This window comes from Scyliorhinus torazame, chromosome 3, assembly GCF_047496885.1.
Source record: "Scyliorhinus torazame isolate Kashiwa2021f chromosome 3, sScyTor2.1, whole genome shotgun sequence".
Lineage (NCBI taxonomy): Eukaryota > Metazoa > Chordata > Chondrichthyes > Carcharhiniformes > Scyliorhinidae > Scyliorhinus > Scyliorhinus torazame.
Window position 1 is genome coordinate 154,731,174 of NC_092709.1, and position 25,788 is coordinate 154,756,961.

Consider the following 25,788-nt stretch of genomic DNA (forward strand, 5'->3'; position numbering starts at 1 on the left):
CGCGGCCTCCAACCTGGAAGTGCGGGGGCCCGTATCTGCAGCAAAAGCTGCGAGATCCCTGCTAGACCCCTACAGGGCTGGGAATTCGTGTCCCTTTAATCCAAGTTTTTCTGCCGTAAAACTCTACCGTTTTAACGCCACGTGGGGACATATTCCAATAATGGAGAATCGAGCCCTATGTAAATACCCCAACTCGAGAAGGGGCCATATTAGACCTGGTGCTGGGAAATGAGCCTTGCCAAGTAATCAAAGTTTCAGTAGGAGATCATTTCAGGAACAGTGATCATAATTCTGTAAGTTTTAAGCTGCTTATAGAAAAGGACAAGAGTGGTCCTCAGGTGAAGGTGTTAGACTGGGGAAGGCTAATTACAACAGCATTAGGCAGGATCTGCAGAATGTTGACCAAAGCTGTTTGAGGGAAAATCAACATCTGGCATGTGGGAAGCTTTCAAATGTCAGTTGATTAGAATTCAGGACTGTCATGAACCTGTGAGGACAAAAGATAAGGGTGGCAAGTATAGGGAACCCTGGATAACGAGTGATATTATGAACCTTGTCAAAAAGAAAAAGGAAGCAATCGTATAGTCTAAAAGGCTTAGGACAGATGAAGCCCTTGAAGAATATAATGCAAGTAAGAAAGAACGTAAGGTAGGAGTTAGGAAGGCTAAAAGGGGTCACGAAATGTTGTTTGTAAACAGGATTAATGAAAATCCTAAGGAGTTTTATACATAAGTAAAGAGCAAGAGGGTAGCCAGAGAAAGGGTTGGTCCATTCAAGGATATTGGAGCCAATCGATGTATGGAACCAGAGGAAATGGGAGAGATACTAAATGAATATTTTGCCTCAGTATTCACCAAAGAGAAGGATTTGGTAGATGAGGAGTACAGGGTACACAGTGTGTAGATATTCTGAGTCATGTTGATATCAATAAAGAGGTGTTGGGCATCTTAAAAAACATTAAAGTAGATAAGTCCCTAGTGCCTGATGGGATCTACCCCAGAATACTGAGTGAGGCAAGGGAGGAAATTGTTGGGACCTTGACAGTAATCTTTGTATCCTCATTGGCTACAGGTGAAGTTCCAGAGGACTGGAGAGTAGCCAATGTTGTTCCATTGTTTAAGCAGGGCAGCAGGGATAATCCAGGAAATTATAGGCCGGTGAACCTTACGTCAGTGGTAGGGAAATTATTGAAAAAGATTCTTAGAGATAAGGGGCTGGATTCTCCGCCCCGCCACACCGCATTTCTGTTTCACCCTGCCGGAGGGATGTTCCGTTACGCCGGCGATCCAATGGAGCTTCCCATTGTGGGGTAGCCCCGCCATCGGGAAACCCCCGGGCTGCCAGCAAAAGGGAGCATCCTGCCAACAGAGAATCCAGCCCAAGGATATATTCACATGCATGGTTTTGTGAAGGGTGGAGTTGCGGATAGTGAAGAGGATTGTCAGAGGATATGAACTGGTTGGAGTCGTGGGCGGAGAAATGGCAGCTAGAGTTTAATCCGGACAAGTGTGAGGTAATGCACTTTGGAAGATCCAATGCATGTAGGAATTACACAATAAATGGTAGAACTCTTGCGAGTACTGACAGGCAGAGAGATCTGGGCTTGCATGTCCACCGATCACTGAAAGTGGCAACGAATGTGGATAAGGTGGTCAAGAAGGCATACGGCATGCTAGCCTTCATCGGTCGGGGCATTGAATATAAAAATTAGCAAGAAATGTTGCAGATGTACAGGACCTTAGTTAGGCCTCATTTGGAATATTGTGTACAATTCTAGTCGCCACACTACCAGAAGGATGTGGATGCTTTGGAGAGGATACAGAAGCTGTTTACTAGGATGTTGCCTGGTACGGAGGGCATTAGCTATGAGGAGAGGTTAGATAAACTCGATCTGTTCTCACTGGAACGACAGAGGTTGAAAGGCGACCTGATAGAGGTCTACAAGATTATGAGTGGCATGGACAAATTGGATAGTCAGATGCTCTTTCCTAGGATAGGAGATTCAAGTACTGGGGACATAGGTTTAAAGTGCATGGGGAAAAGTTTAGAACTGATGTGCGAGGCAAGTTCTTTATGCAGAGGGTGGTAAATATATGGAATGTGCTGCCTGGGGAGGTGGTGGGTGCAGGTACGATAGTGGCATTTAAGGGGCATCTAGACAAATATATGAATAGGGTGGGAATGGAAGGATACAGACTCCGTAAGTGCGTACGGTTTTAGTTTAGGTAGGTACCATGTTTGGCGCAGGCTTGGAGGGCTGAAGGGCCAGTTCCTGTGCTGTAATGTTCTTTGTTCTTTGATTTTTAAATACTGCTGTCACTTGTTAGCGAAGGACTGGTGAGTGCAGTCCCGGGCGAATCAGCCAATGAACAGTGATTTGCGGCGTGAATCCCGTGGGGCCTCGTTAAGTGGGCCAATTAACATTTTATACCAGTGACGGCCTCGCTGGGCTGAGCATCGGGGAGCTCGTTGCATTTCCCACTTAGAAACCTTTCCATTAAATCGTGCCCATAGATTTTTTTTTAGACATCAATAATCTCAAGATCAAATTTAATTGCTCTCTGGGACAATTTAAGAGCCACTGAAGATTCTCCCCCCCCAGCGTTGCGCCCGGCACACCTCCCGCTATTCCTGGGCAATAGTGGGATATCCCCTAAACGGAGTTCACACTGGGCACCAAACAGAGCACAATGCTCCCAGTCCGCAGCCCCAGACGCAATTTGGTTCACGCCCTCACTGTGCGGCAACCAGGCTCGCATATTTTAATGAGAATTTAACATCATTTAAATATACATTGCCGGCTTTTAGCCAGAGTCTCCTGGCTTCTGGGATTCTCCTCCCCTACTGGCACAGTGTGAAGCCTGCGGGAATCATGACTGGCCTCCATTAATGTGATGGCCTTTTTGGGGGATATGGAGGCCAATGAGCCTCAGGTAGTCGGGGACAGGACAGGGAAGTACTCTGACACTGCCTTGGCACCCTGGCAGGGCCAGGTTGGCATTTTAAGGGTGCCAAGGAGCACTGCCAAGGGGCAGAATCTGAGAGAATGCTTAGTCATGATAGGGGAGGGGGGTACGAAGGGGGGCTTAAGGGGGAGCCTTTGATAACCCTTAGCAGGGTGTGGATTGCGGTGGAAACCACGTCAGAATGGTTAGCGTGCTCCTCACTGGTTTTTTCCATCCGAAATTATACTTTTCTTTTGAGAATTCCGCTCTCTATGTTTGGATCAAAGCCTCAGTAACATTTGATCCCAAATTAATCAAATCATAGATTCTTTGAACAGTTAGAGTATTCCACATGATGATCCTATTTTCGCCATGCTGATTGCCAGCACGGGCAGCATCGCCAGCCTTCCAACTGTTTCAGGATGTCGCTGATGGAGCACTACGTTGCCAGTAAATTTCAGTTAAATTGTCCATTTAAACATTAAAAAAAGGTTAATGTTTTGATTGCCAGTGTATAAGCAAAAACTCTGGATCTCTCAACGCCACCACTCCTTTGTAATTATGGGTAACACTGGCAGAATACTATTTTTGCTTTAAATTATTAAACAGTGAAATTATAGCCTATTTACAATGGTCTGTTTTTGCATGGGTGGAGATGGGAGCCTACTGCCTTTCCCCCAGCAACCTTAATGTCCACTTGAGGGTCTTACCCAATCACCACTGGTAATAACCCAGCAGTGGACAGGGGGAACAACAAATAAACTCATGCAGAGTTGCCTTAGGGCTCCCGGGGAATCTCTCATTTAAAGGCACACAATGCCTGATTAAGCAATCTGGCATCAGGAATGGGAGAAGCCCATGGAGATCTAACCCTCTCTGACTTTGCTGTAGATTCCTGTCACCCACCCTTTCCTACAAACCCCCTCCGACCATCACTCACCTGTAGATTGTAATACAGTGATGATACTAGGCCATAGGTGGCCTTACTGGCAACAGACCCTGCCTCTCCAATGCAGCTGCTGTTCAAAAGAGCTGCTGGCCCCCGATTTAAATGGCAGTTCCCAGCTGATGGGACAACTTCCCCGAAGGGCTTTGATCCCGGGAAAGGTCCACTGCTGTTGGGTTAAGTGGCTGAGAGGTACTTAAAGCAGTGAGGCCCTTCTTAAAAGAAGCAACACAGGACTCTCGCTGGCTACCCAATCTGGGCTCAAGATTCCTGTCACCCCCAACAAACAGCACCCATAGTTTCAAACAAGGTATAACACAGCTGTATAGCAGAAGCTCAAAGCGTTGACTCAAATAAAAAGTTTCTCTGTACATTTCTTACCACAGTTTGTTCTAGTGTTATAACTTGCTGCTTGTAGATTTCCCGGACACTGTTTGTATGGCCTCTTAATGCATTCGCTAGGGCTCCTGCAGGCTGAAAATTTTGCACATTATATTCAGACAGTGAACCACTGAAAGGTCCATAATCATGAACAAACCTTCTCTACCAAGTATGCTTTCCAATGTAGTACTGAATGCATTTACATGACATTCAAAATACATGCAGGTACTATCAAATATTTGCAACAATGCTTTTCTGTAAATTTGTGATTTTAAGTTTTCAATCTTTTGGACTGGCTGGTACTTGTAAGTTGCAAGCATCAATTTACAAAGGTCACAAGATACAGAGAGAATACTGGCTGGATGACCAGAAATGGATATCAGAGTAGTATTCCAACAACAGGATTTTTCCGTTCTCCAAGTTACAAATCCAATGCACAGATTGGACAGGGCAAGTCCTTAACCCATCTCATTGCTTGCTTCAAAAACCTATTCAAATTAAATCTAATCCATACTGACAAAAGACATTGCACCTCACCTTGAGCTTGATCTGACCCTTGACCTTCGCGAAAAAGCCGAGAAGCTGATAGTATCAGAATAATTGTAATTTCAATATACAATTCCTTCCATCAAGTTTGGAATCATAGAGCATAGAAAGAAACCATTTGACTCAATTTGCCTTTGTCAACGGATGAACGAGCCATTACTCCCCCTCCCCCTGCTCTTTTCCCATCGTCTTGTAATAATTTTTATTTTCAAATATTTACCCAATTAACTTTTGAAAAGTTACCCCTGAAACGGTCCCACATTTCCAGGTGATGCATTACAGATTATAATAACTTGCAATACCTTTTCATTAGTCATTGAAAACTATTCTATTTTTCTATACATGTGGATTTTAACTTTCCTCTGAAACTACTGCCATTCATTGACCACTAGTTGGATAATAGCATAGGACTGAATGATGTCAAATGACATGACATGAATACACATCAGATTCTTCCAATGAGTTGTCCGGAACTCCCCATTGTTCACAAAATAACAACAACATTTTGTATTTATAGTGCACCTTAAACATAATAAGACACCAAGGTGTTTCATAGAAACATTATAAAATAAATTTGACACCAATCCACATAAGGAGAAATTAGGGCCAGGTGACCGAAAACATGGTCAAAGAGGCAGGATTTAAGGAGAATTTTAAAGGAGGAAAGTAAGGTAGAGAAGTGGAAAGATTTAGGGAGGGAATTCCACAGCTTAGGGCCTAGACAACTGAAGGCACAACAACCAAAGATGGAGAAATTAAAATGAGGAATGTTGAGGAGGCTCAAATTAGACAAGCACAGATATCTCATAGCGTTGTAGGGCTGGAGAAGATTACAGAGATAGTCGAGTATAATGCCATGAAAAGATTTGAAAACAAGGCTGAGAATTTGAAGAATATATTGCTTAACTGGGAGCCAGTGTAAATCAGTAAGCATAGGGGTTATGGGTGGACAGGATTTGATCTGGGTTAAGACATGGGAGAGGAATTCATGACATAAGGTAATGAACAGTCTGGTTCAGACTGCCAGTTGTCTGGGAGAAGGATGGAGTCAGTAGTGAGGGAAGAGAGTTAGTGGTGAAAACTGAAGACAATGGCTTCAGTCTTCCCCAATACTTAATGAGACGAAATCTTTGCTCATCCAGTGCTAGATGTCGGACAAGCAATCCAGCAATTTAGAGACGGGGGATGGGGGTCAAGAGGGATGATGGTGAAGTAAAGCTGGATGTTATCAATGTGGAAACTGGTGTGTTTTTGGATGATATCACCGAGGACAGCATTTGACAAGATATAGGAGGTGGCCGAGGATAGATCCTTGAGGGACACAGAGGAAATAGTGTGGGAATGGGAAGAGAAGAAAGTGTTAGCAATTCTATGTCCATGATTAAATAGATGAGAGTGGAACTAAGTAATAACAGTCCCAGTCAGCTGGACATCGATGGAGAGGTATTGGAGGAGGTGGAGCAGTCAGCTGTGTCAAAGGTGGCAGACAGGTTGAGAGGGACAAGGAGGGATACTTCGTTTTTGTCACTCACATCGGATGTCACTTGTGGCTTCACTAAGAGCCATTAGTATTGCAACAGGGGCCAATACCCGATTGGAGAAATTCAAACAGACTCCTGGGAATGACAGGCACAGATCCGGCAGGCAACAACACATTCAAGGACTTGGGAGGAAAGGGATGGTAGCTTGCATAAAAAGTGTGTTTGTATTTTTTGAGGACAGGAATGATAGCAGGAGATTTAAAGAAAAGACAGCCAATATCTGAAAAGAGAGATCCACTAATAACATCAGCTAACAGGGGGACCGGGAGGTTAATTCAGTGGTCAGCAATTTAGTGGGAATCGGGTTGAGGGAGCAAGAGGTAGGTCTCATGAACAAGATGAGCTTGTAGAGGGATGATGAAAGGAGAGAAATGAGTGAAAGATTCAAGTTTGGAGCCAGGGCAGGTGGAGCCTTCGAGCAAGTTAAGCCTGGTGTGCTCAGGCAAGGAAAACATTAAACAATATTTTTCATTACATATGTATAAGCACAAAGCAACTCTCAGACCATATAACTCTCTCTCAAAATGATAACATTGTCATTATAGATATTAATGCTCTGAGGGGCTTTTAAATCAGCAAGTGTAGAATGGCTAGTTAAGGAAAATTTTAAGCCAAATATAACTTGACGAGTCAACTATCCAGAGGACAAAGCACTTTTCCTTGTCACCATCCTCAGTACCCTTACACATCTGTACTCACCATTTACATATAAATACTTGCATATAAATATTTATATAAATAAAATATAACTATTTACAGAAAAAGTAGAAATCAATGTTAGTGTTCCCTGCAATTTTGGATTTATCTCCTAAAGGAGAATGGGCATGAAACCAAATATCATATAGCAGAACACTAAATCACAGAGAGCAGAAAAAGATTCAACCTTCAGGCAGCTGCAGTTACCTAATCGCAGCCTGGGTTCTAATAATCGTTCTCAACTGGCATTAATATGCTAAGTGGAGAATTTGAAGTAAAGACTGACAGTCAGGGTTTTAGTCCGTTGTTAGCCAGTAACCGAGTGTACCGGGATTCCAAATATCAGAGTGGTGCTGTGATAACTGCCTAGGTTGATTAGCTTGTCCAGGCTAATACCCTCAATATATTGGGAGAGCAACTGTTCCCGACTCAGTCCAAGTTGCTACTTTCAGAAGAGAGGAGGGGTGAAAAATTGACAATTATAAGGGCAGCTGTGGCAAAGAAACTCCTTAAAGTTAATGAGGAAGAAATACATGCTATTATCTCTTTTTCTCAATGGCTGATTATTTTGCGACCACAATACACAGCTTACAGAAACCTTAAGTAATCAAATATCACCACCGGGGATTACCATGGTAGCAACCTATCAGGAAGCGTTGGTGCAGTTGTCCCATCTAATCAGGATTACACTTAGCTTCGTAGCGCAGTATTAATTTTTAGAATCTTTATTTAAGAATCCACAAGCTTCTACTTCAATAAAGAATTGAAGCTTAGCGTCGGACCTGAAAAAGGCAGTACTTCTGGTTCAGCCCCACAGTAACCTCATATTGATTGATTACTCTACAAAATGTAGTTTCCCCACCAACTAAAGAGCAAGTATTCATATGGAAAACTTGCTTGCACAAATTCTTAAAAATTTAGATGGAACAAAGCATTAAGGATTGATCAACGGACTGAATAAATTATATTCATTGCATCACAATGAATTTGAAGTTATTAGTAATAGCATAAAATAAATAAATGACAAGAATCTGCAAATGTGTCTTTGTTAATATGCAAGGACAAGAGAGTACCTCTCTCTTTGTGCCTGCCTGTATGTCTCTCTCTCCCTCCCTCAGTCTTGCCCTAGTTGCATTAGTGTCCAGCTTCCAAGCTCAAAACTTACCAATGCATTTGCTTTTGCCTCTAGATCATTTGCAAATGTGTGAAGATTGACCTTGGTCACACTTTTCTTGAGCTGAAAATGAGAAATAAACAGTGAAGTGAACTTATTGGCTAGTGATAAAATGCACATTTGCAGAAAAACAATATTGACTTACAATGATGTCTACTTGACAGACAGTTATGCCATAATTATATATAATAATTTCTCGAATTTTATACCCCTTCCAATTGAAAGAACTACAACCCATTCTGGAATTCTGTTCCACTCCGTTTTAGGTCACAGGTGCCAAAGTATGTTTCATTCTAGTGGGGAATATCTGTGGATACCTGGGGCTGGATTCTCCGATCCCCGAAATTGTGTTCAGCAACGGGACGGAGAATCACCGCTGCCGACAGAATCGGGGGCGGCGCCGCTTTCGCAATTCTCCACCCCCTGGCCTCGGGCCATTGCCTGAGGCCCAACCCGCGATGCTCCGTCCCTGACCGGCTAAGTTCCTAATGGCATGGGACACGTGTGGTCTCACCCATCGAGAACTCAGCGTGGCAGCTGCGGACTCAGTCCAGCGGCGCCACAGTCGGGGGAGGGCTGATCCGTGGTCAGCGGGGGCACTATTCGGGGCTGGGGCCACTTTGGGGTGGTGGGCGGTCCGGGGCGCGCGAGCCGGCCGAAGGGTGGGATTATTTTTGCGGTCCGGGTCCACGGTCTGCGACCGCCATGAAGCACAGCGCGGCCGCTGCAGGCTGCCGCCGTGCGCATGCGTGGCCACGGACCCGGCAATGCTCCGGGTCGTATTGGCAGCTACAGCTGGGAGCTCTACGCTGCCTGGCTGCTAGCCCCCCTCTCCGGAGCAGGGAATCGGTGGCTGTTTTGCGCAAGCTTCCTGCCGTAAAACACCACTGTTTTCACGTCGGCGTGGGAACTTATAGAATAGAATCATAGAAGTTTACAGCATGGAAACAGGCCCTTCGGCCCAACCAGTCCATGCCGCCCAGTTTTTTACCATTAAGCTAGTCCCAGTTGCCCGCACTTGGCCCATAACCCTCTATACCCATCTTACCCATGTAACCATCTAAATGCTTTTTGAAAGACACAACTGTACCCGCTTCTACTACTACCTCTGGCAGCCCATTCCAGACACTCACTACCCTCTGAGTGAAGAAATTGCCCCTCTGGGCCCTTCTGAATCTCTCCCCTCTCACCTTAAACCTATGCCCTCTAGTTTTAGACTCCCCTACCTTTGGGAAAAGATGTTGACTATCTACCTTATCTATGCCCCTCATTATTTTTTATATACTTAGGGCAGGATTCTCCAATAATGGGGCTATGACCCCACACTGGCATGAAAAGCGGCGCCAACCACTCCGGCGTCAACGGTCCCCAATAATGGGGAATGCTCCCTGTGGTAGTAGGTCATGTGGGGTCATGTGGGACTGGAAGTCCTAATGTCATTGGCTGACAGATCCCAGGTCCTGGTTGGCCGTTGACCTCTAGTTCCGCCCTGAAGGCGGAGTATAAGAAGCCGGAGTCCTCCCCCGCAGGCCATTCTACTATCGAGCTGCGGGGGAACAGACACGCTTAATAAAGCCTCATCAACTTCACTCTATTCGTCTCACGGAGTCTTTGTGCGCTACAATTTATTAAGCATGCCTAAAAAGGACTATGGAGCTCAGGATCATCCCGGAATGCCTGAGGGTCAGCCCCCACGCAGTGAACGCGGCAGCAGCCTTCAAGCACTGGCAGACTTGTTTTGAGGCCTACCTCAGAACGGCAACCGGCCGGGTCACAGAAGACCAAAAACTACAGGTCCTGCACTCGAGGTTAAGCACGGAGATTTTCTCCCTCATCGAAGATGCGGAGGATTTCCAGACGGCGTTCGCAGCACTGAAAAGTCTCTATGTCCGCCCAGTTAACCAAACCTACGCTCGCTACCAGCTCGCGACGAGACGGCAAAGTCCCGGAGAATCGATGGACGAATTCAACGCCGCGCTGCTGATTTTGGGACGAGCCTGCAGCTGCCCTTCGGTGAACGCAAATGAACACACGGACACGTTAATGCGCGATGCTTTGGTGTCAGGTATGAATTCCTCCCAAATCCGCCAAAGACTTCTAGAGAGTCGCTAGGACTCTCAGAGGCACGGGCCCTAGCAGCCTCCCTAGACGTGGCCGCGCGTAATACCCGCGCCTACGGCCCCGACCGCGCGGCAGCCCATTGGGCTCCGTACGTACCCGTCGCGACAAACCCCCCCCCGGACACCCCACAGGCTTGCGCGGTCCAAACGCCAAGTCGCACCGGGGGCGCCCGCTGCTATTTCAGCGGCCAGGCGAAACACCCCCGGCAGCGCTGCCCGGCCCACGCAGCAAGAGCTGCGGGAAAAAGGGCCATTTCGCGGTTGTGTGCCGGTCCCGCGAGGTCGCCGCTGTCCCGGGAGAACAGGGAGCCCTGCAAGCCGTTTACGCTCCCCAACCCCCCCAGCGCCCCATGTACAACCCGCAGGCGCAGCCGCTGTGAGTCCCGACCACCGCGGTCTCGGGAGAACAGGGATCCCTGCACGCCGCTTACGCTCCCCAACCCCCCCCCCCCCCCCCCGTCCCCACGTATGACCCGCCGGCGCTACCAATTTGGGTCCCGACCACCGCTGTCCACAGAGATGAGGGAGCCCCGCGCGGTCCTAACGCTCCCAACCCCCCCAGCGCCTCATGTGCGACCCGCAGACGCCGCCATTTTGGGTCCCGGCCACCACGAGGGGAGGAAGGGCGCCGCCATCTTGGACCACCCTAGACCTGTACGACGCGTGGGGGTGGCCATTTTGTCCACCCCCGCCGCCATCTTGTGACCCCCCAGCCATGTGCGATGTATGGGGGCAGCCATTTTGTTCATCCCCGACGCCATCTTGGACGGCAACAACGGACCCCAGTGTCGACGGCTCCACGGGGTTCGAGGAAGACGCTCCACTACTACAACCACGTCTCGCTTCAATTACGCTCGATCAAGCTCGGCCCCGGACACTCCAGGCGACGACGACAACGGTGCTAATAAACGGGCACGAGACACCATGCCTAGTCGACTCCGGGAGCAGGGAGAGCTTTATCCACCCCGACACGGTAAGACGCTGTTCCTTGACCACCTATCCCAGCGCACAAAAGATTTCCCTAGCTGCAGGATCCCACTCCGTACAGATCCAAGGTTTTTGCATAGTTACCCTAACGGTGCAGGGGAGGGAGTTCAAAAACTACAAACTACACGTCCTTCCCCAACTCTGCGCCCCCACATCACTGGGATTAGATTTCCAGTGCAATCTACAGAGCCTTACGTTCAAATTCGGCGGCCCAATACCCCCACTCACTATCTGCGGCCTCGCAACCCTCAAGGTGCAACCCCCGTCCTTGTTTGCGAACCTCACCCCGGATTGCAAACCCGTCGCCACTAGGAGCAGATGGTACAGCGCCCAGGACCGGACCTTCATTCGGTCCGAAGTCCACCGGCTACTAAAGGAAGGCATAATCCAGGCCAGCAATAGTCCCTGGAGAGCACAGGTGGTAGTAGTGAAGACAGGGGAGAAACAAAGGATGGTCATAGGCTATAGCCAGACCATCAACAGGTACACACAACTAGACGCGTACCCTCTCCCCCGCATATCCGACATGGTCAATCGGATTGCCCAATATAAAGTCTTCTCCACTGTGGACCTCAAGTCCGCCTACCATCAGCTCCCCATCCGCCCAAGTGACCGCAAGTACACAGCCTTCGAGGCAGACGGGCGATTATACCATTTCCTAAGGGTCCCATTTGGCGTCACAAACGGGGTCTCGGTCTTCCAACGGGAGATGGACCGAATGGTTGATCAACATGGGTTGCGGGCCACGTTCCCGTATCTCGACAATGTAACCATCTGCGGCCACGACCAGCAGGACCACGACGCCAACCTCCAAAAATTCCTCCAGACCGCCAAAGCCTTGAACCTCACGTACAACGAGGACAAGTGCGTTTTTAGCACCAACCGGCTAGCCATTCTGGGCTACGTAGTGCGCAATGGGATAATAGGCCCCGACCCCGAACGTATGCGCGCCCTCATGGAATTTCCCCTCCCGCACTGCTCAAAAGCCCTGAAACGCTGCCTGGGGTTTTTTTCATACTACGCCCAGTGGGTCCCCCAGTACGCAGACAAGGCCCGCCCCCTAATACAGACCACGACCTTCCCTCTGTCGACAGAGGCTTGCCAGGCCTTCAGCCGCATCAAAGCGGATATCGCAAAGGCCACGATGCGCGCCATCGACGAGTCCCTCCCCTTCCAGGTCGAGAGCGACGCCTCCGACGTAGCTCTAGCGGCCACCCTTAACCAAGCGGGCAGACCCGTGGCCTTTTTCTCCCGAACCCTCCATGCTTCAGAAATCCGCCACTCCTCAGTGGAAAACCCTCCTCGAGGACCTCTGCCACCCGGGGGTCACTCGGTTTTTCCACTTTATCAAGTCCCGCAATCTCCCATACTCTTTAGAGGAGGTCCGTACAGTCACAAGGGACTGCCACATCTGCGCGGAATGCAAACCGCATTTTTTCAAGCCGGATGGTGCGCACCTGATTAAGGCTTCCCGCCCCTTTGAACGCCTTAGTCTGGATTTCAAAGGGCCCCTCCCCTCCACCGACCGCAACACATACTTCCTTAATGTGGTGGACGAATACTCCCGCTTCCCATTCGCCATTCCCTGCTCTGACATGACCGCGGCCACAGTCATTAAAGCCCTGAACACCATCTTCACACTGTTCGGTTGCCCCGCATACGTCCACAGCGACAGGGGGTCCTCTTTCATGAGTGACGAGCTGCGCCAGTTCCTGCTCAGCAAGGGCATAGCCTCAAGCAGGACGACCAGCTACAACCCCCGGGGGAACGGGCAAGTAGAGAGGGAGAACGGCACGGTCTGGAAGACCGTCCTACTGGCCCTACGGTCCAGGGCCCTCCCAGTTTCACGGTGGCAGGAGGTCCTCCCGGACGCTCTCCACTCCATCCGGTCGCTATTATGTACGAGCACTAATTAAACGCCCCATGAGCGTCTCCTTGTCTTCCCTAGGAGGTCCTCCTCTGGAACGTCGCTGCCGACCTGGCTGGCGGCCCCAGGACCCATCTTACTCCGAAAGCATGTCCGGGCACACAAGGCGGACCCGTTGGTCGAAAGGGTTCACCTCCTCCACGCGAACCCGCAGTACGCTTACGTGGAGTACCCCGACGGCCGACAGGACACGGTCTCCCTGCGGGATCTGGCGCCCGCCGGCAACACACACACCCCCCCCCGACACCATTCACCCAACCCCCCCCCCTTCCTGCCACCGCCGCACCCCGCGACCGCCCCCTTCCCAGGAGGATCGGTTCCCCTCCCCTCAGGCCCGACCAAGAATAAAGCCCAAGCTGAAACCGTAAGGCTCCCGGAGACGACAACACCGGTACAAGCACACGGGGCCGAGGCGATCGACACGGACGACCAGACCGCCCGACCGACTCATGGCGTCGATCTAAATCAATATATGGACTTTTCACAAGAACATTTTGCTTTTCTCCCGATACCTTCTGTAAATAGTTGAAACAGGACAAAATTGTACATACTGTATTGCCATCTGAATGTTTTCCTCCCAGGACCAGCCCTGTAAACCCTTACCACCATGCGAAGCATCACCCCGCCGGGTTCATTTTTGACAAGGGGTGAATGTGGTAGTATGTATTAGGGGTCATGTGGGACTGGAAGCCCTAATGTCATTGGCTGACAGATCCCGGGTCCTGGTTGGCCGTTGACCTTTAGCTCCGTCCTGAAGGCGGAGTATAAGAAGCCGGAGTCCTCCCCCGCAGGCCATTCTTACTATCGAGCTGCGGGGGAACAGACACGCTTAATAAAGCCTCATCGACTTCACTCTATTCGTCTCACGGAGTCTTTGTGCGCTACACTCCCCTTCCTAGGGGGCTAGGTTGGCACCAGAGTTGTACCCGCAGCTCCAGCCGACGCGGATCAGCCCGCACGAGTTTGTACATGCGTGGAACGGCCGGCGTGTTTCCGTGCATGTCCGCTATGGCCGGCATATTTCCGCGCATGCGTGGGGGTTCCCTTCTCCACGTCGGCCCCTGGGCAATATGGCGGAGCGCTACAGGGGCCTGGCGCGGAGTAAAATAAGCCCCCACGGAACCAGCTCGCCCACCGATCGGTAGGCCCCGATCGTGGGCCAGGTCACCCTGGGGGGCTATTTTAGGGTCCCCCCTGCCCCCCTCCAGGACGGACCCCGCACACTCATCTTCCAGGTCCCGCCATGTATGACCCGAGTAACCCACGCCGGCGGGACTCGTCCAAACTCGTCGGCCACTCAGCTTATCGGGGCCCAGAGAATCGCCGGGGGGGGGGGGGGCGGGTGGCGCTGTCAGCGGCCCCCGACCGGCACGGCGGGAATCCCGCGGGCGCCGGAGAATGGGGAAGCCAGCAGCGGGGCACCCGGCCTTAGTCTCCCAAAACGGAGAATCCAGCCCTTGGTTTTAAAATCAGTTTTACAGAAGTTCAGAGCTCACCAGAATACTCAGCATTGGAATTTAATCCGAGAATGATTACAAGCAGAATTTTAAATACTTGAGGAAAGTAAAAGTAATGATAAGCTTATTGGACATTCACTCAGCTGAAGTTTCATTGAAAATATCCTTCTCTAAAAATGATATTCCTGTTTCATACAATGACAAGAGCAAATTATAGTTTACACTACAGTAACCACCAAATGCTTTTTCTGTACAATTCCCCTCCATCTATGGTCAAATGATTCAACTTAGCAGAGAGACTATACCAGAAATTTTAATTAGCATCCTTCTACTTTGTGAATTAAGTTTTTCCCTTAAGTTTGGTGCAACTTTAACCTGAGATGATAACTTTTCCTTTGAACTATAGAACATAGAACATAGAAAATACAGCACAGAACAGGCCCTTCGGCCCACGATGTTGTGCCGAACCTTTGTCCTAGATTAATCATAGATTATCATTGAATCTACAGTGCAGAAGGAGGCCATTCGGCCCCCTGAGTCTGCACCAGCTCTTGGAAAGAGCACCCTACCCAAACTCAACACCTCCACCCAACACCAAGGGCAATTTGGACATTAAGGGCAATTTATCATTGGCCAATTCACCTAACCCGCACATCTTTGGACTGTGGGAGGAAACCGGAGCACCCGGAGGAAACCCACGCAGACACGGGGAGAACGTGCAGACTCCGCACAGACAATGACCCAGGCCGAAATCGAACCTGGGACCATGGATCTGTGAAGCAATTGTGCTATCCACAATGCTACCGTGCTGCCCTTAAGAACAAATAAATCTACACTATATCATTTTCCCGTAATCCATGTACCTATCCAACAGCTGCTTGAAGGTCACTAATGTTTCCGACTCAACTACTTCCACAGGCAGTGCATTCCATGCCCCCACTACTCTCTGGGTAAAGAACCTACCTCTGATATCCCTCCTATATCTTCCACCTTTCACCTTAAATTTATGTCCCCTTGTAATGGTGTGTTCCACCTGGGGAAAAAGTCTCTGACTGTCTACTCTATCTATTCCCCTGATCATCTTATAAACCTCTATCAAGTCGCCCCTCATCCTTCTCCGCTCTAATGAGAAAAGGCCTAGCACCCTCAACCTTTCCTCGTAAGACCTACTCTCCATTCCAGGCAACATCCTGGTAAATCTTCTTTGCACCTTTTCCAGAGCTTCCACATCCTTCCTAAAATGAGGCGACCAGAACTGTACACAGTACTCCAAATGTGGCCTTACCAAAGTTTTGTACAGCTGCATCATCACCTCACGGCTCTTAAATTCAATCCCTCTGTTAATGAACGCGAGCACACCATAGGCCTTCTTCACAGCTCTATCCACTTGAGTGGCAACTTTCAAAGATGTATGAACATAGACCCCAAGGTCTCTCTGCTCCTCCACAATGCCAAGAACTCTACCGTTAACCCTGTATTCCGCATTCATATTTGTCCTTCCAAAATGGACAACCTCACACTTTTCAGGGTTAAACTCCATCTGCCACTTCTCAGCCCAGCTCTGCATCCTATCTATGTCTCTTTGCAGCCGACAACAGCCCTCCTTACTATCCACAACTCCACCAATCTTCGTATCGTCAACTATCAACTCTAAACTTCAACAACTTGCATTCATACAGCACTTTTAACGTAATAGAATATACCAAGGTGCTTCTCTGGAGCATCATGAAATAAAGGACATCAAAATGAACCATTTCCATTTGTATAGCACCTTTGATGCAGAAAAACATTCCAAGCCACTCACAGAGATGTAATCAGAAAGAAACTGACACCTCGCCGAAATATTAGTCAGATAGGTTTTAAAAAGAAGGCACATTTGTGGAAGCTGAACAAGAAGTTACACATCTTGGTACCAAAGGGAAGCTTGTAGACAGGAAAGCAAAGAGGCCCCAAGGATAAATCTTTGGGGGACTCTGGAGGTTATAGTACAGAGGAGAAAAGAGAACCTCTTGCTGGTGGTGCTGCTCTGGTTTTATCTGGTTAGATAAAACTGGAACAAAGCAGTTCCAATGTGCTCTTGTTGGAGGAGGATGTTGTGCTTTACCATGTCAAAGACAGCAAAGAGACTGGGTATCATGAGGTGGGATAATACACATGGTTACAATGACAGAATACTAGTGGTACTTTATTAACGGCTATCTTGGTGCTGTGACAAATCAGGGGCAAGTTTTAAGAAATTCAAACATGGAATAGTGGAAAAAATAGGTATGAATTCAGGAGGCAATAAAATGTTTAAGGACTTTGGCGAAGAAAGGAAGATTGGAGATGGGGCAGTAGGTTGTAAAGGCAGAGGGGTCATCAGTAGCATTGAAATCTTTAGAAGAGATTTTAAAAAAATATTACATTCAAAGTCCCGAACATATTTTTAAGCAACAAACTAGAATAGTTAGATTTTTATTTCCAATATGTCTATATGATTTCCAAACTCCTCCAGATTTGAAATTTATCAAGATTCTTTGGAACTAACTTTTTATTCAAATGCATGTATATATATTGTAAATTAAGAAAACTGTTTTAAGCCATTTCACAAAAGTGTAAGGAAAAAATTGGATAGCTAGGAAAAGGAAGAGAATATTAGCAGGGATAACTAAAAACCTATTAGTCACAGAGGTGCAATGAGTGGGAGGGGGAGAGCTTGGGATCTATGCCACAAAATGAATGGCACCAATGGTGTGGCAAAAGGGTGGAAGATACATAAGCAGTCCAAATCAGAGGAATGGAAAATTTGAATGGCTGCAGTGCACTAATCTTCATAGTGCAAGGCTACATAGGGAGTGAATTTCATATTTGAGGCATTGGTTACACTAGTGACAAAGCAATCCTTCCATGTTTAATAGACAACATGGTGTGGTCAGGCTGACAAGGCACATAGGCCAGGAACAGAAACTGTCACATGAGACCCTGACTGGAATCAATGCAAGCCACTTGCAAGAGCACTCAAGTCAACACATAAACTCGTTATTGCTATATGGACTTTGTGATTACCCACTCACCTGGGTAATCACTCACACAAAAGAACAAAACTATGCTAAGAATAACTTCCAGGCACAGGGATCAACAGGACAAAGGATACAGATGCAGCAGGATGAAGGACAAACACAAGAAGCCATCAGAATCCATAATGTGCTGATGGCTGGTCAGACGAGGGTGTTTCAGAGGACAATGGGCGTATAACTTTGGCTCAATGCTAGCAGACCGGTATAAAGGAAGGAACATTGGAACAGGTCCTCAGCGATAACCTGGGAGTCCCCTAGGCACAACCATCACAAGAAGAAGGGGCCCTGGGGTTTGAAGCCCAGAGAAGACATTGAGTAATCGTAACCTAGCCAGCCTCCTTCACTAAGTGCAGGTAAAATGTAACGCTCAGCTGTGAGTTTGAGTCATACGTCGTTGAATGAGAGAATTGTGAGGCGGTATGTGGCGCAGTGATTAGCACTGGGACTGCGGAGCTGAGGACCTGGGTTCGAATCCCGGCCCTGGGTCACTGTCCGTGTGGAGTTTGCACATTCTCCCCATGCCTGTGTGGGTTTCACCCCCACAACCCAAAGATGTGCAGGTTAGGTGGATTGGCCATGCTAAATTGCCCCTTAATTGAGAAAAAATGATTGGGTACTCTAAATTTATTTTTTTTAAAAATTGTGAATAAAATTGCGTTAAACCGTGAACCTGTTTTGTTCTTTATTCATCTTGCAAATAAGGGCACTTGGGTAAAACCTTTGATTGATACACTGGTCAAAGTATCTGAATTGGACAGATACAACAATGGAAAAATCTAACTAAACCCGTATTGGTAAGATGAATGCCTATAATTAATTTTCAAACATTCGATTCGATAGATTATGGAATTTTAATATTATTTTTAAAAAGCTAATGGCACCATCAGCTCCAACTGTAATTAATTTGAATAACAATATCACTGACAATTTATGAGTTGGAGTGGTTTATAGTTTTAAAATAGCATAATTAGAGAGATTTTATTTAAAATGGGCGCAATTCAAATCAAGCTTTATTTTCCAGCTGGGATTTGTTTTTTCACCTAGAAAAGTAAAAAGAATAAAGTATTACCTCAATGATGTAGGCAGTGAAATTAATTTGGTCAATGCCAGTGTTCGTGAAGTTACGAAGACCCTCTTTTGCCTCCTCATCCAATATTACTATGTTACTTAAATTCACATTAATGTTTGCGAATATGTCAGTCAGGTAAGTTCCATGCTGAAAAATAATCACCACCATCATAAAATGTGCATTTGAACAACTTTTGCGGATCCCATAATTGTCTATTTACATACAAAATTTCACACTATTAAAAAGCCATGCTCACAAAACCAATGGCCATACTGTTTAGCAAAAGGACAACCTTTACATCGATGTAATGGTCAGCAGTGTCGTGGAAGGGGCACCAGTGGTACTTGTGAATATATATGCGCCCAATTGGGATGATGCACACTTCATCAAAAAGACAGTGGCAGAAATCCCCCACCTAGACTCCCACCAACTCATCATGGGAGGAAACTTCAACTGCATACAGGACCCAAGGACAGACAAATCCAGTTGCAAATCAGGGAAACAATTGGCTATGGCAAGGGAATGCCTTTGTGGAGCAGATGGGGGGGGGGGGTTGAGACCGTGGAGGTTCAAACACCTCAGGCAGAAGTACTCCTTCTCCCAAGTCCACAAAGTATACTCCTGCATTGACTTCTTTGTAGTGGGTAAATCGGTGCTTCCAGGGGTTTAAGTGGTGGAATACTCCGCAGTAGTAATCTCCAACCATGCACCACACTGCGTGGATGTGAGGTTGGAGACAAGCCAGACCCAGTAGCCCCATGGAGGCTGGACACAGCCCTCCTCGCCGACAAGGCGTTTTGCGAGAGAGTGTCACAAGCAATCGAGGGTTTGTAACCTGCAACCAAAATGGGAAGGTCTCACCCTCCACATTCTGGGAGGCACTGATGGCGGTGATAAGGGGGGGAAATAATAGCATACGAGGCACTCAAAGACAGGAAGGAGAGTGAGACTAGGCAACAGCTGATCGACTCCATATTGAAGGTGGACCGGCGACACTCCACACCGATCCACCTCCAATATGGAGTCGATCAGCTGTTGCCTAGCCACACTCTCCTTCCTGTCTTTGAGTGCCTTATATGCTATTATTTCTCCCCCCCCCCCCCCCCATCACCGCTTTGACCGTGGAACTACTGGCGGAGAGGAAACAGCTACTACTGGAATTTGACCTGCTCTCCACTGGTAAAGTAGTGCACCATTTCCGCCAGACACGGGGGAACTTTTATGAAAATGGAGACAAGGCCTGCCGCCTGCTGGCTCACCAGCTGAGAAAGCAAGCAGCCACAAGGGAGATAGCGCAGGTGAAGGACAGGAACGATAAACTGGTCACAGCATCAGATAAAATCAATAAGGCCTTTGCAACCTTTTACCGGGAGCCATACATCTCCGAGCCTCCGGAGGTAGACTCGAAGATGAGGCAGTTTCTTGATGAGCTGGACATACCAGCTGTGGGGGAGGAAAAGAAGCAGGGACTGGAAGTACCACTGTAACTGGGAGAAGTCATGGAGAGCATTAACTCCATGCAGCCGGGGACGGATTCCCGGTGGACCTCTATAAAAATTTGTACTGGCTCCGCATCTGCAGGAGATGTTTGATGACTCGCTATTGAGAGGGACCCTGCTGCCCACACTGGTATGGGCCTCGCTATCATTGATCCCTAAAAAAGACAATGATCCGATGGAATGTGGGTCATATAAATCCAACTCACTCCTGAATACTGATGCCAAAGTCCTGCTGAAGGCCCTGGCGAGGCGACTGGAGAGTTGCGTGCCAGAGGTGTCGCGGAATAACAGACGGGCTTTGTCAAGGACAGACAACTAATGGCAAATATCAGATGCTTGCTGAGCATGATTATGACCCCATCCAGAAGTGATCATCTCCCCAGACGAAGAGAAGGCCTTTGACAGAGTCGAATGGAAGTACCTCATGGAGGTACTGGAACGGTTTGGGTTTGGGCCAGGGTTCACCTCATGGGGGAAATTCCTGTACAGAGCTCCATGGTGAACGTCTGGCCAAACGTAGTTAAGAGAGGTCTATCTAGGCATGATGGGAAATTTAGCCAATACCAAAGGCATGATGGGATCCTCGGCAAAGGGTAATTTCCAGAGGTGGCTAACCCAGCTCACTGACATTCTTTGCGGAACAGGACAAGAAGGAGATAAAATGAATTGAAGACCATACCCGAGGCTGAGGGATGAGATAATGGGAATATCTGCTGATAGAATAGTATGGTTAGTTAAGAAATTAATCAAAAACATCATAATGAAAAGCAGAAATAACTAAATGTGTGCTTCAAACCCTGCATCATTGAGAAAGGCACCATGGCAGGCTGTGGTTCCCTCTCTCCAGCATGGGCTTAAAGTCCTTATTATTTAAAAGCTCACTGATTCAGAGTGGTTGTTTTTACTGCAACAGAGAGCAATAGTATAGCTGAGTGCTTGAATAGGGATGTGAGGCGCTGGCAGGGAGGAGAACGAGTACAACCTCAATGCATGTTGACTGGAGAATGCTGGGCCAGTCAGTGTGTATTATGCCACTCACCTACCATTTCATCCTGGCATTCTGGATCCTCTTGGTGCACTGACTCGTGGTTGGAGGGACCAAACATCTGCTACTGACTTCCTCAATCACTTCTCTCCATGCTTATTTGCTTGCAGAAGTTCTCCCACTTTCAGCAATAGGAAAGTCTGCCTCATTACAGCTTCTCAGATCCCACAACACAACCTCCAGGTATAGGGGCTGCAGTGATGAGTGGTGGGGGATGGGGGGAGGGATGTTGTGGGGTAAGTAGCCCTCCCCGGTCTCTTCATTCTTAGGCTTTTCTCAGCATCAACAATTCATGTGCTGCTGAGCCCTGGTAACTCACTTCATTGTCCCTTTCATCAGGAATCCTTCCCTTGACAGAAGGTGAATACCAACCGGGATGTCCTCCCTAAATGGTTGGGAAGCCCGGAGGTGGGCTGCACTGGGATGGGGCCTTGACAAAGCTGCCCATTAGGAAATTAGGTTCTCATCTCAAGAATGGTCCTGCAGCCTGGCAGGGATTAAGTAGACAAGATTCTACCCATCTTCTATTATTCTGAACAGAGGCGATGCCAAAACTTCTACTTACTTCACTGAGATTTACACGATCTTTTAACAAATGCTGTAGCTGGAAAGCCGAATATAGTCCTTCATTTTTGTGGCATTTGCTGTATAAAATTTAAAAAACTGATTTAGAGTTCATGACTCATGCTTTTTAAAAAATATATATTTATGACACAGAAAAGTGGTTCTTGAATAACAAGGGTAACAGTTATCACTCCTAAACTGCATGAAGCTGTGCTTGGTACTTTCCAATATACTATTCAAATTTAAAAGAATGCTAAACTATTATTTTCACACAAACTTGAATGAGTAGAAAAGCTATAGCATTGCAAATCAAATTGGATAGAGGCCTTTAATAGTGCCCCTTCCAAAATAGTCCCATATGGTCAAAGAATCATAATACTGTTAACAGATAAATAGTTAGATTCAGTACAAAAGTGTCCACTTACCCTCATGTGAATATTGTATACTTTCTTTACCCAACACCAAGTCATCCAGTAATAACTTGCATTTTCTAAACACCTTCAACACAGAAGCACATCCCAGCTGTGACGCTGATAGGTGCAACCCCAGAAAGCATGAAGGATCCAAGAAGATATTGGAGAAAACAATGTTTTCTGTGCCAATGGTGCTATTAATGGATTTTCCAGTTTCCAGATTCAGTAATCCTGGAGTGACAAAGGGATCCGCAGCCAAGAGTTTCAGAATCCTTCAAAACTTGGTTTGAGTAGATGGAAGTAAAAGGAAAATTATCTGGAGTTGCGCTCTTGGTCACTGTTTAGTAATCCTTAACTTCGAAGATGCTGTACTAAGAGAGGATTGGGAAGGGTTGCAATATTTCCTGTCACTAGTCAACCAAAGCATACTATCCAACCTCACACATGAAGGACAATCAGATGATAAACCTGAATCCTTATTCCAGTCAAGTCTGCATTTTTTAGAGAAAAGGTAGTAAAGAGAAAAATGGTATTAAGTATTTTTTCCCAGAAACAGGCATTACAAGTTCGTACTAGACCTTAGTATCTGACCTGTATACACTCTGGAAAGTGATATTTAAGTTGTGTTCAGAAAGCAGAAGTCCAGAAAGAAAGTGTTTCCACTCCGAGTTCAACAAATAAGGCGTATCCAGAACCTTAAAAATGCAAAAACAGATTTAGAGACAAATACGAAACCAATGATGTTCCACACTGTGTACACAGAATACGTAAGTTCCAGTGAAAAAGTAAAACTCAAAGGGGAGGCACCATCTTCCGTGGTAAAGTCAAGAAATTAAAGACAATATCAAACTTGAAGGAAAAGCATATCATTGCAGAAAGACGGCTGGTAGGTCAAAAGATTGGAAAAAAACAGCAAGGTGATGACAAAAAGATTAATAAGGAGGGAAAAATTATAGTACGAGCGAAAGATAGCTAGAAATATAAATACGGAGTTTGTATAGATATTTAAATATGAAAGTGGCCGAAAGGGGCAGCACGGTGGCACAGTGGTTAGCACTGCTGCCTCATAGCGGCAGGTACTCGGGTTCGATTCTGACATTGGATACTGTCAGTGTAGAGTTTGCACGTTCGCCCCGTGTCTGCGTGGGTTTCCTCCAGGTGCTCTGGTTTCCTCCCACAGTCCAAAGATGCGGGATTAGGTGGATTGGCCATGCTAAATTGTCCCTTAGTGTCCAAATATGTGATTGAGTGGGTTATGGGGTTACAGGGATAGAGCGGGGGGGTGGGCCTAGGTAGGGTGTTCTTTCAGAGGGTCAGTGCAGACTCGATGGGCTGAATGGCCTCTGTCTGCACTGTAGGAATTCTATTATTCATCTGGGGAGTTGATATTGCAAAGTAGGGAAATGGTGGATCAATTGAACAGATATTGTGCATCAGTCCTCACTATATAGGATACATGTAACATTCCATAAATACCTATAAATCAGGAAACAGAATGGAAGGAGGAACCCAGACAATCACTATCACTAGGGAAGTGGTATTCAGCAAATTGTTGGTGCTGCAGGCTGACAAATTCCAGGGTCCGGATGGACTTCATAGGATCTTGAAAGACGTGGTTAGGGAGATAGTTGATGCAATGGATTTAATTTTCCCAAATTCCCTAGATTTGGGGTGGTCCCCAGCAAATTGTAAAATAGAAAATGTAACTCCTTTATTCAAAATGGGAGAGAGACAGAAAGCAGGAAAGTACAGATCAGTTAGCCGAACATCTGTCATAGGAAAATGTTGGAAGCTATTATTAAAGAGATTATAGCAGGGCAATCAGACAGATTCAACATGGTTTTGTCAAAGGGAAATCAATTTTAATCAATTTATTTATTAAACTTTGAAGGAGTCACATGTGCTGTGGATAAGGGAGGACCAGAGAAGGTACTGTAGTTCGATTTTCAGAAGGCATTTGATAAAGTGTCATATCAAAGGTTATTGCAGAAAATAAATGTTCATGGCGTAGGGAGTAACAAATTGGCATGGATGGAAGATTGGCGAAATAACAGGAAACAGAGAGTTGGCATAAATGTTTCTGGTTGGCAGGATGTAGCGAGTGGTATGACACAGGGATCAGTGCTAGGGCCTGAACTAGGGCCTGAGTTTATATCAATGAATTGGATGAAGAGCTGCAGGTATGGTTGTTAAATGTATTGATGACACAAAGATCGGTAGGAAAGAAAATTGTGGAAGAGGACATAAGGAGGCTACAAAGGGACATAGATATATATATTTTTAATAAACATTTTCTTGAGGTATTTTTGGTATAGAAACAACAACAAAATAGACAATATACATGAAACCATAAACATAATGCAAAAACCCTTTACTTTTTGTACAGGTCCCACCCTTATTATTCCCCTATTCTAACCTAAACTACTTCCCCCCCCACCCCCGTCTGCTGACGATTAATTTTCCGCAAGGAAGTCGACGAACGGTTGCCACCTCCGGGTGAACCCTAACAGTGAACCTCTCAAGGCGAACTTAATTTTCTCCATACAGGGAAAGCTAGCCATGTCCGATAGCCAGGACTCAGACTTCGGGGGCTTTGGGTCCCTCCATGCTAATGGTATCCGGTTCCGGGCTACCAGGGAAGCAAAGGTCAGAACGTCTGCCTCTTTCTCCTCCTGGATTCCCGGGTCTTCCGACACCCCAAAAATCGCCACCTCTGGACCCAGCGCCACCCTTGTTTTTAACACCGTGGACATGACATCTGCAAACCCCTGCCAAAATCCCCAAAGCTTTGGACATGTCCAAAACATGTGGACATGGTTCGCTGGTCCTCCCACGCATTTTGTGCATCTGTCTTCCACCCCCAAGAATCTGCTCATCCGGGCCAGTGTCATGTGAGCCCAGTGCACAAACTTAAATTGTATCAGGCTGAGCCTGGCACATGTTGCGGACGCGTTGACTCTACTCAACGCATCTGCCCATAAACCGTTCTCTATCTCACCTCCCAGATCCTCCTCCCACTTATGCTTCAGCTCCTCGGTCTGCGTCTCCTCCGACACCATAAGCTCCTTACAGATGTCCGAGACGCTCCCCTCCCCTACCCACCCTCTGGCAATTACTCTATCCTGAATTCCCCTCAGTGGTAGGAGCGTGAAGGTTGCCACCTGTTTACGAAGGAAGTCCCACCCTGCAGATATCTGAATTTGTTACCCCTCGCCAGCCCAAACCTTTCCTCCAGCACCCCCATACTCGGAAAGCTCCCCTCTATGAACACATCCCCCATCCTCTCAATCGTCGTTTTCCGCCATACCCGGAACCCCCCATCCATACTCCCCGGGGCAAACTGGTGGTTATCACAAATTGGGGCCCAGACCGATGATCCCACTGCTCCCACATGCCACCTCCACTAGCCCCAAACTCTCAGG

At 47.2% G+C, this 25,788-nt stretch overlaps 1 protein-coding gene across 13 annotated transcripts in view; it reads right to left on the reverse strand.

Moving 5' to 3' along the window:
• Positions 1-25,788, reverse strand: part of LOC140408764 (prominin-1-A-like) — a 362,788-nt gene that overhangs the window by 84,663 nt on the left and 252,337 nt on the right. For all 13 annotated transcript variants that reach the window (XM_072496421.1, XM_072496410.1, XM_072496411.1 and 10 more), the window contains 5 exons: positions 22,958-23,061; positions 21,955-22,033; positions 18,846-18,992; positions 8,221-8,292; positions 4,273-4,365 (listed from right to left, as the gene is read on the reverse strand). In XM_072496421.1, the coding sequence (XP_072352522.1) occupies positions 4,273-4,365; positions 8,221-8,292; positions 18,846-18,992; positions 21,955-22,033; positions 22,958-23,061 (495 nt within the window). The remainder of the gene's footprint in view (positions 1-4,272; positions 4,366-8,220; positions 8,293-18,845; positions 18,993-21,954; positions 22,034-22,957; positions 23,062-25,788) is intronic.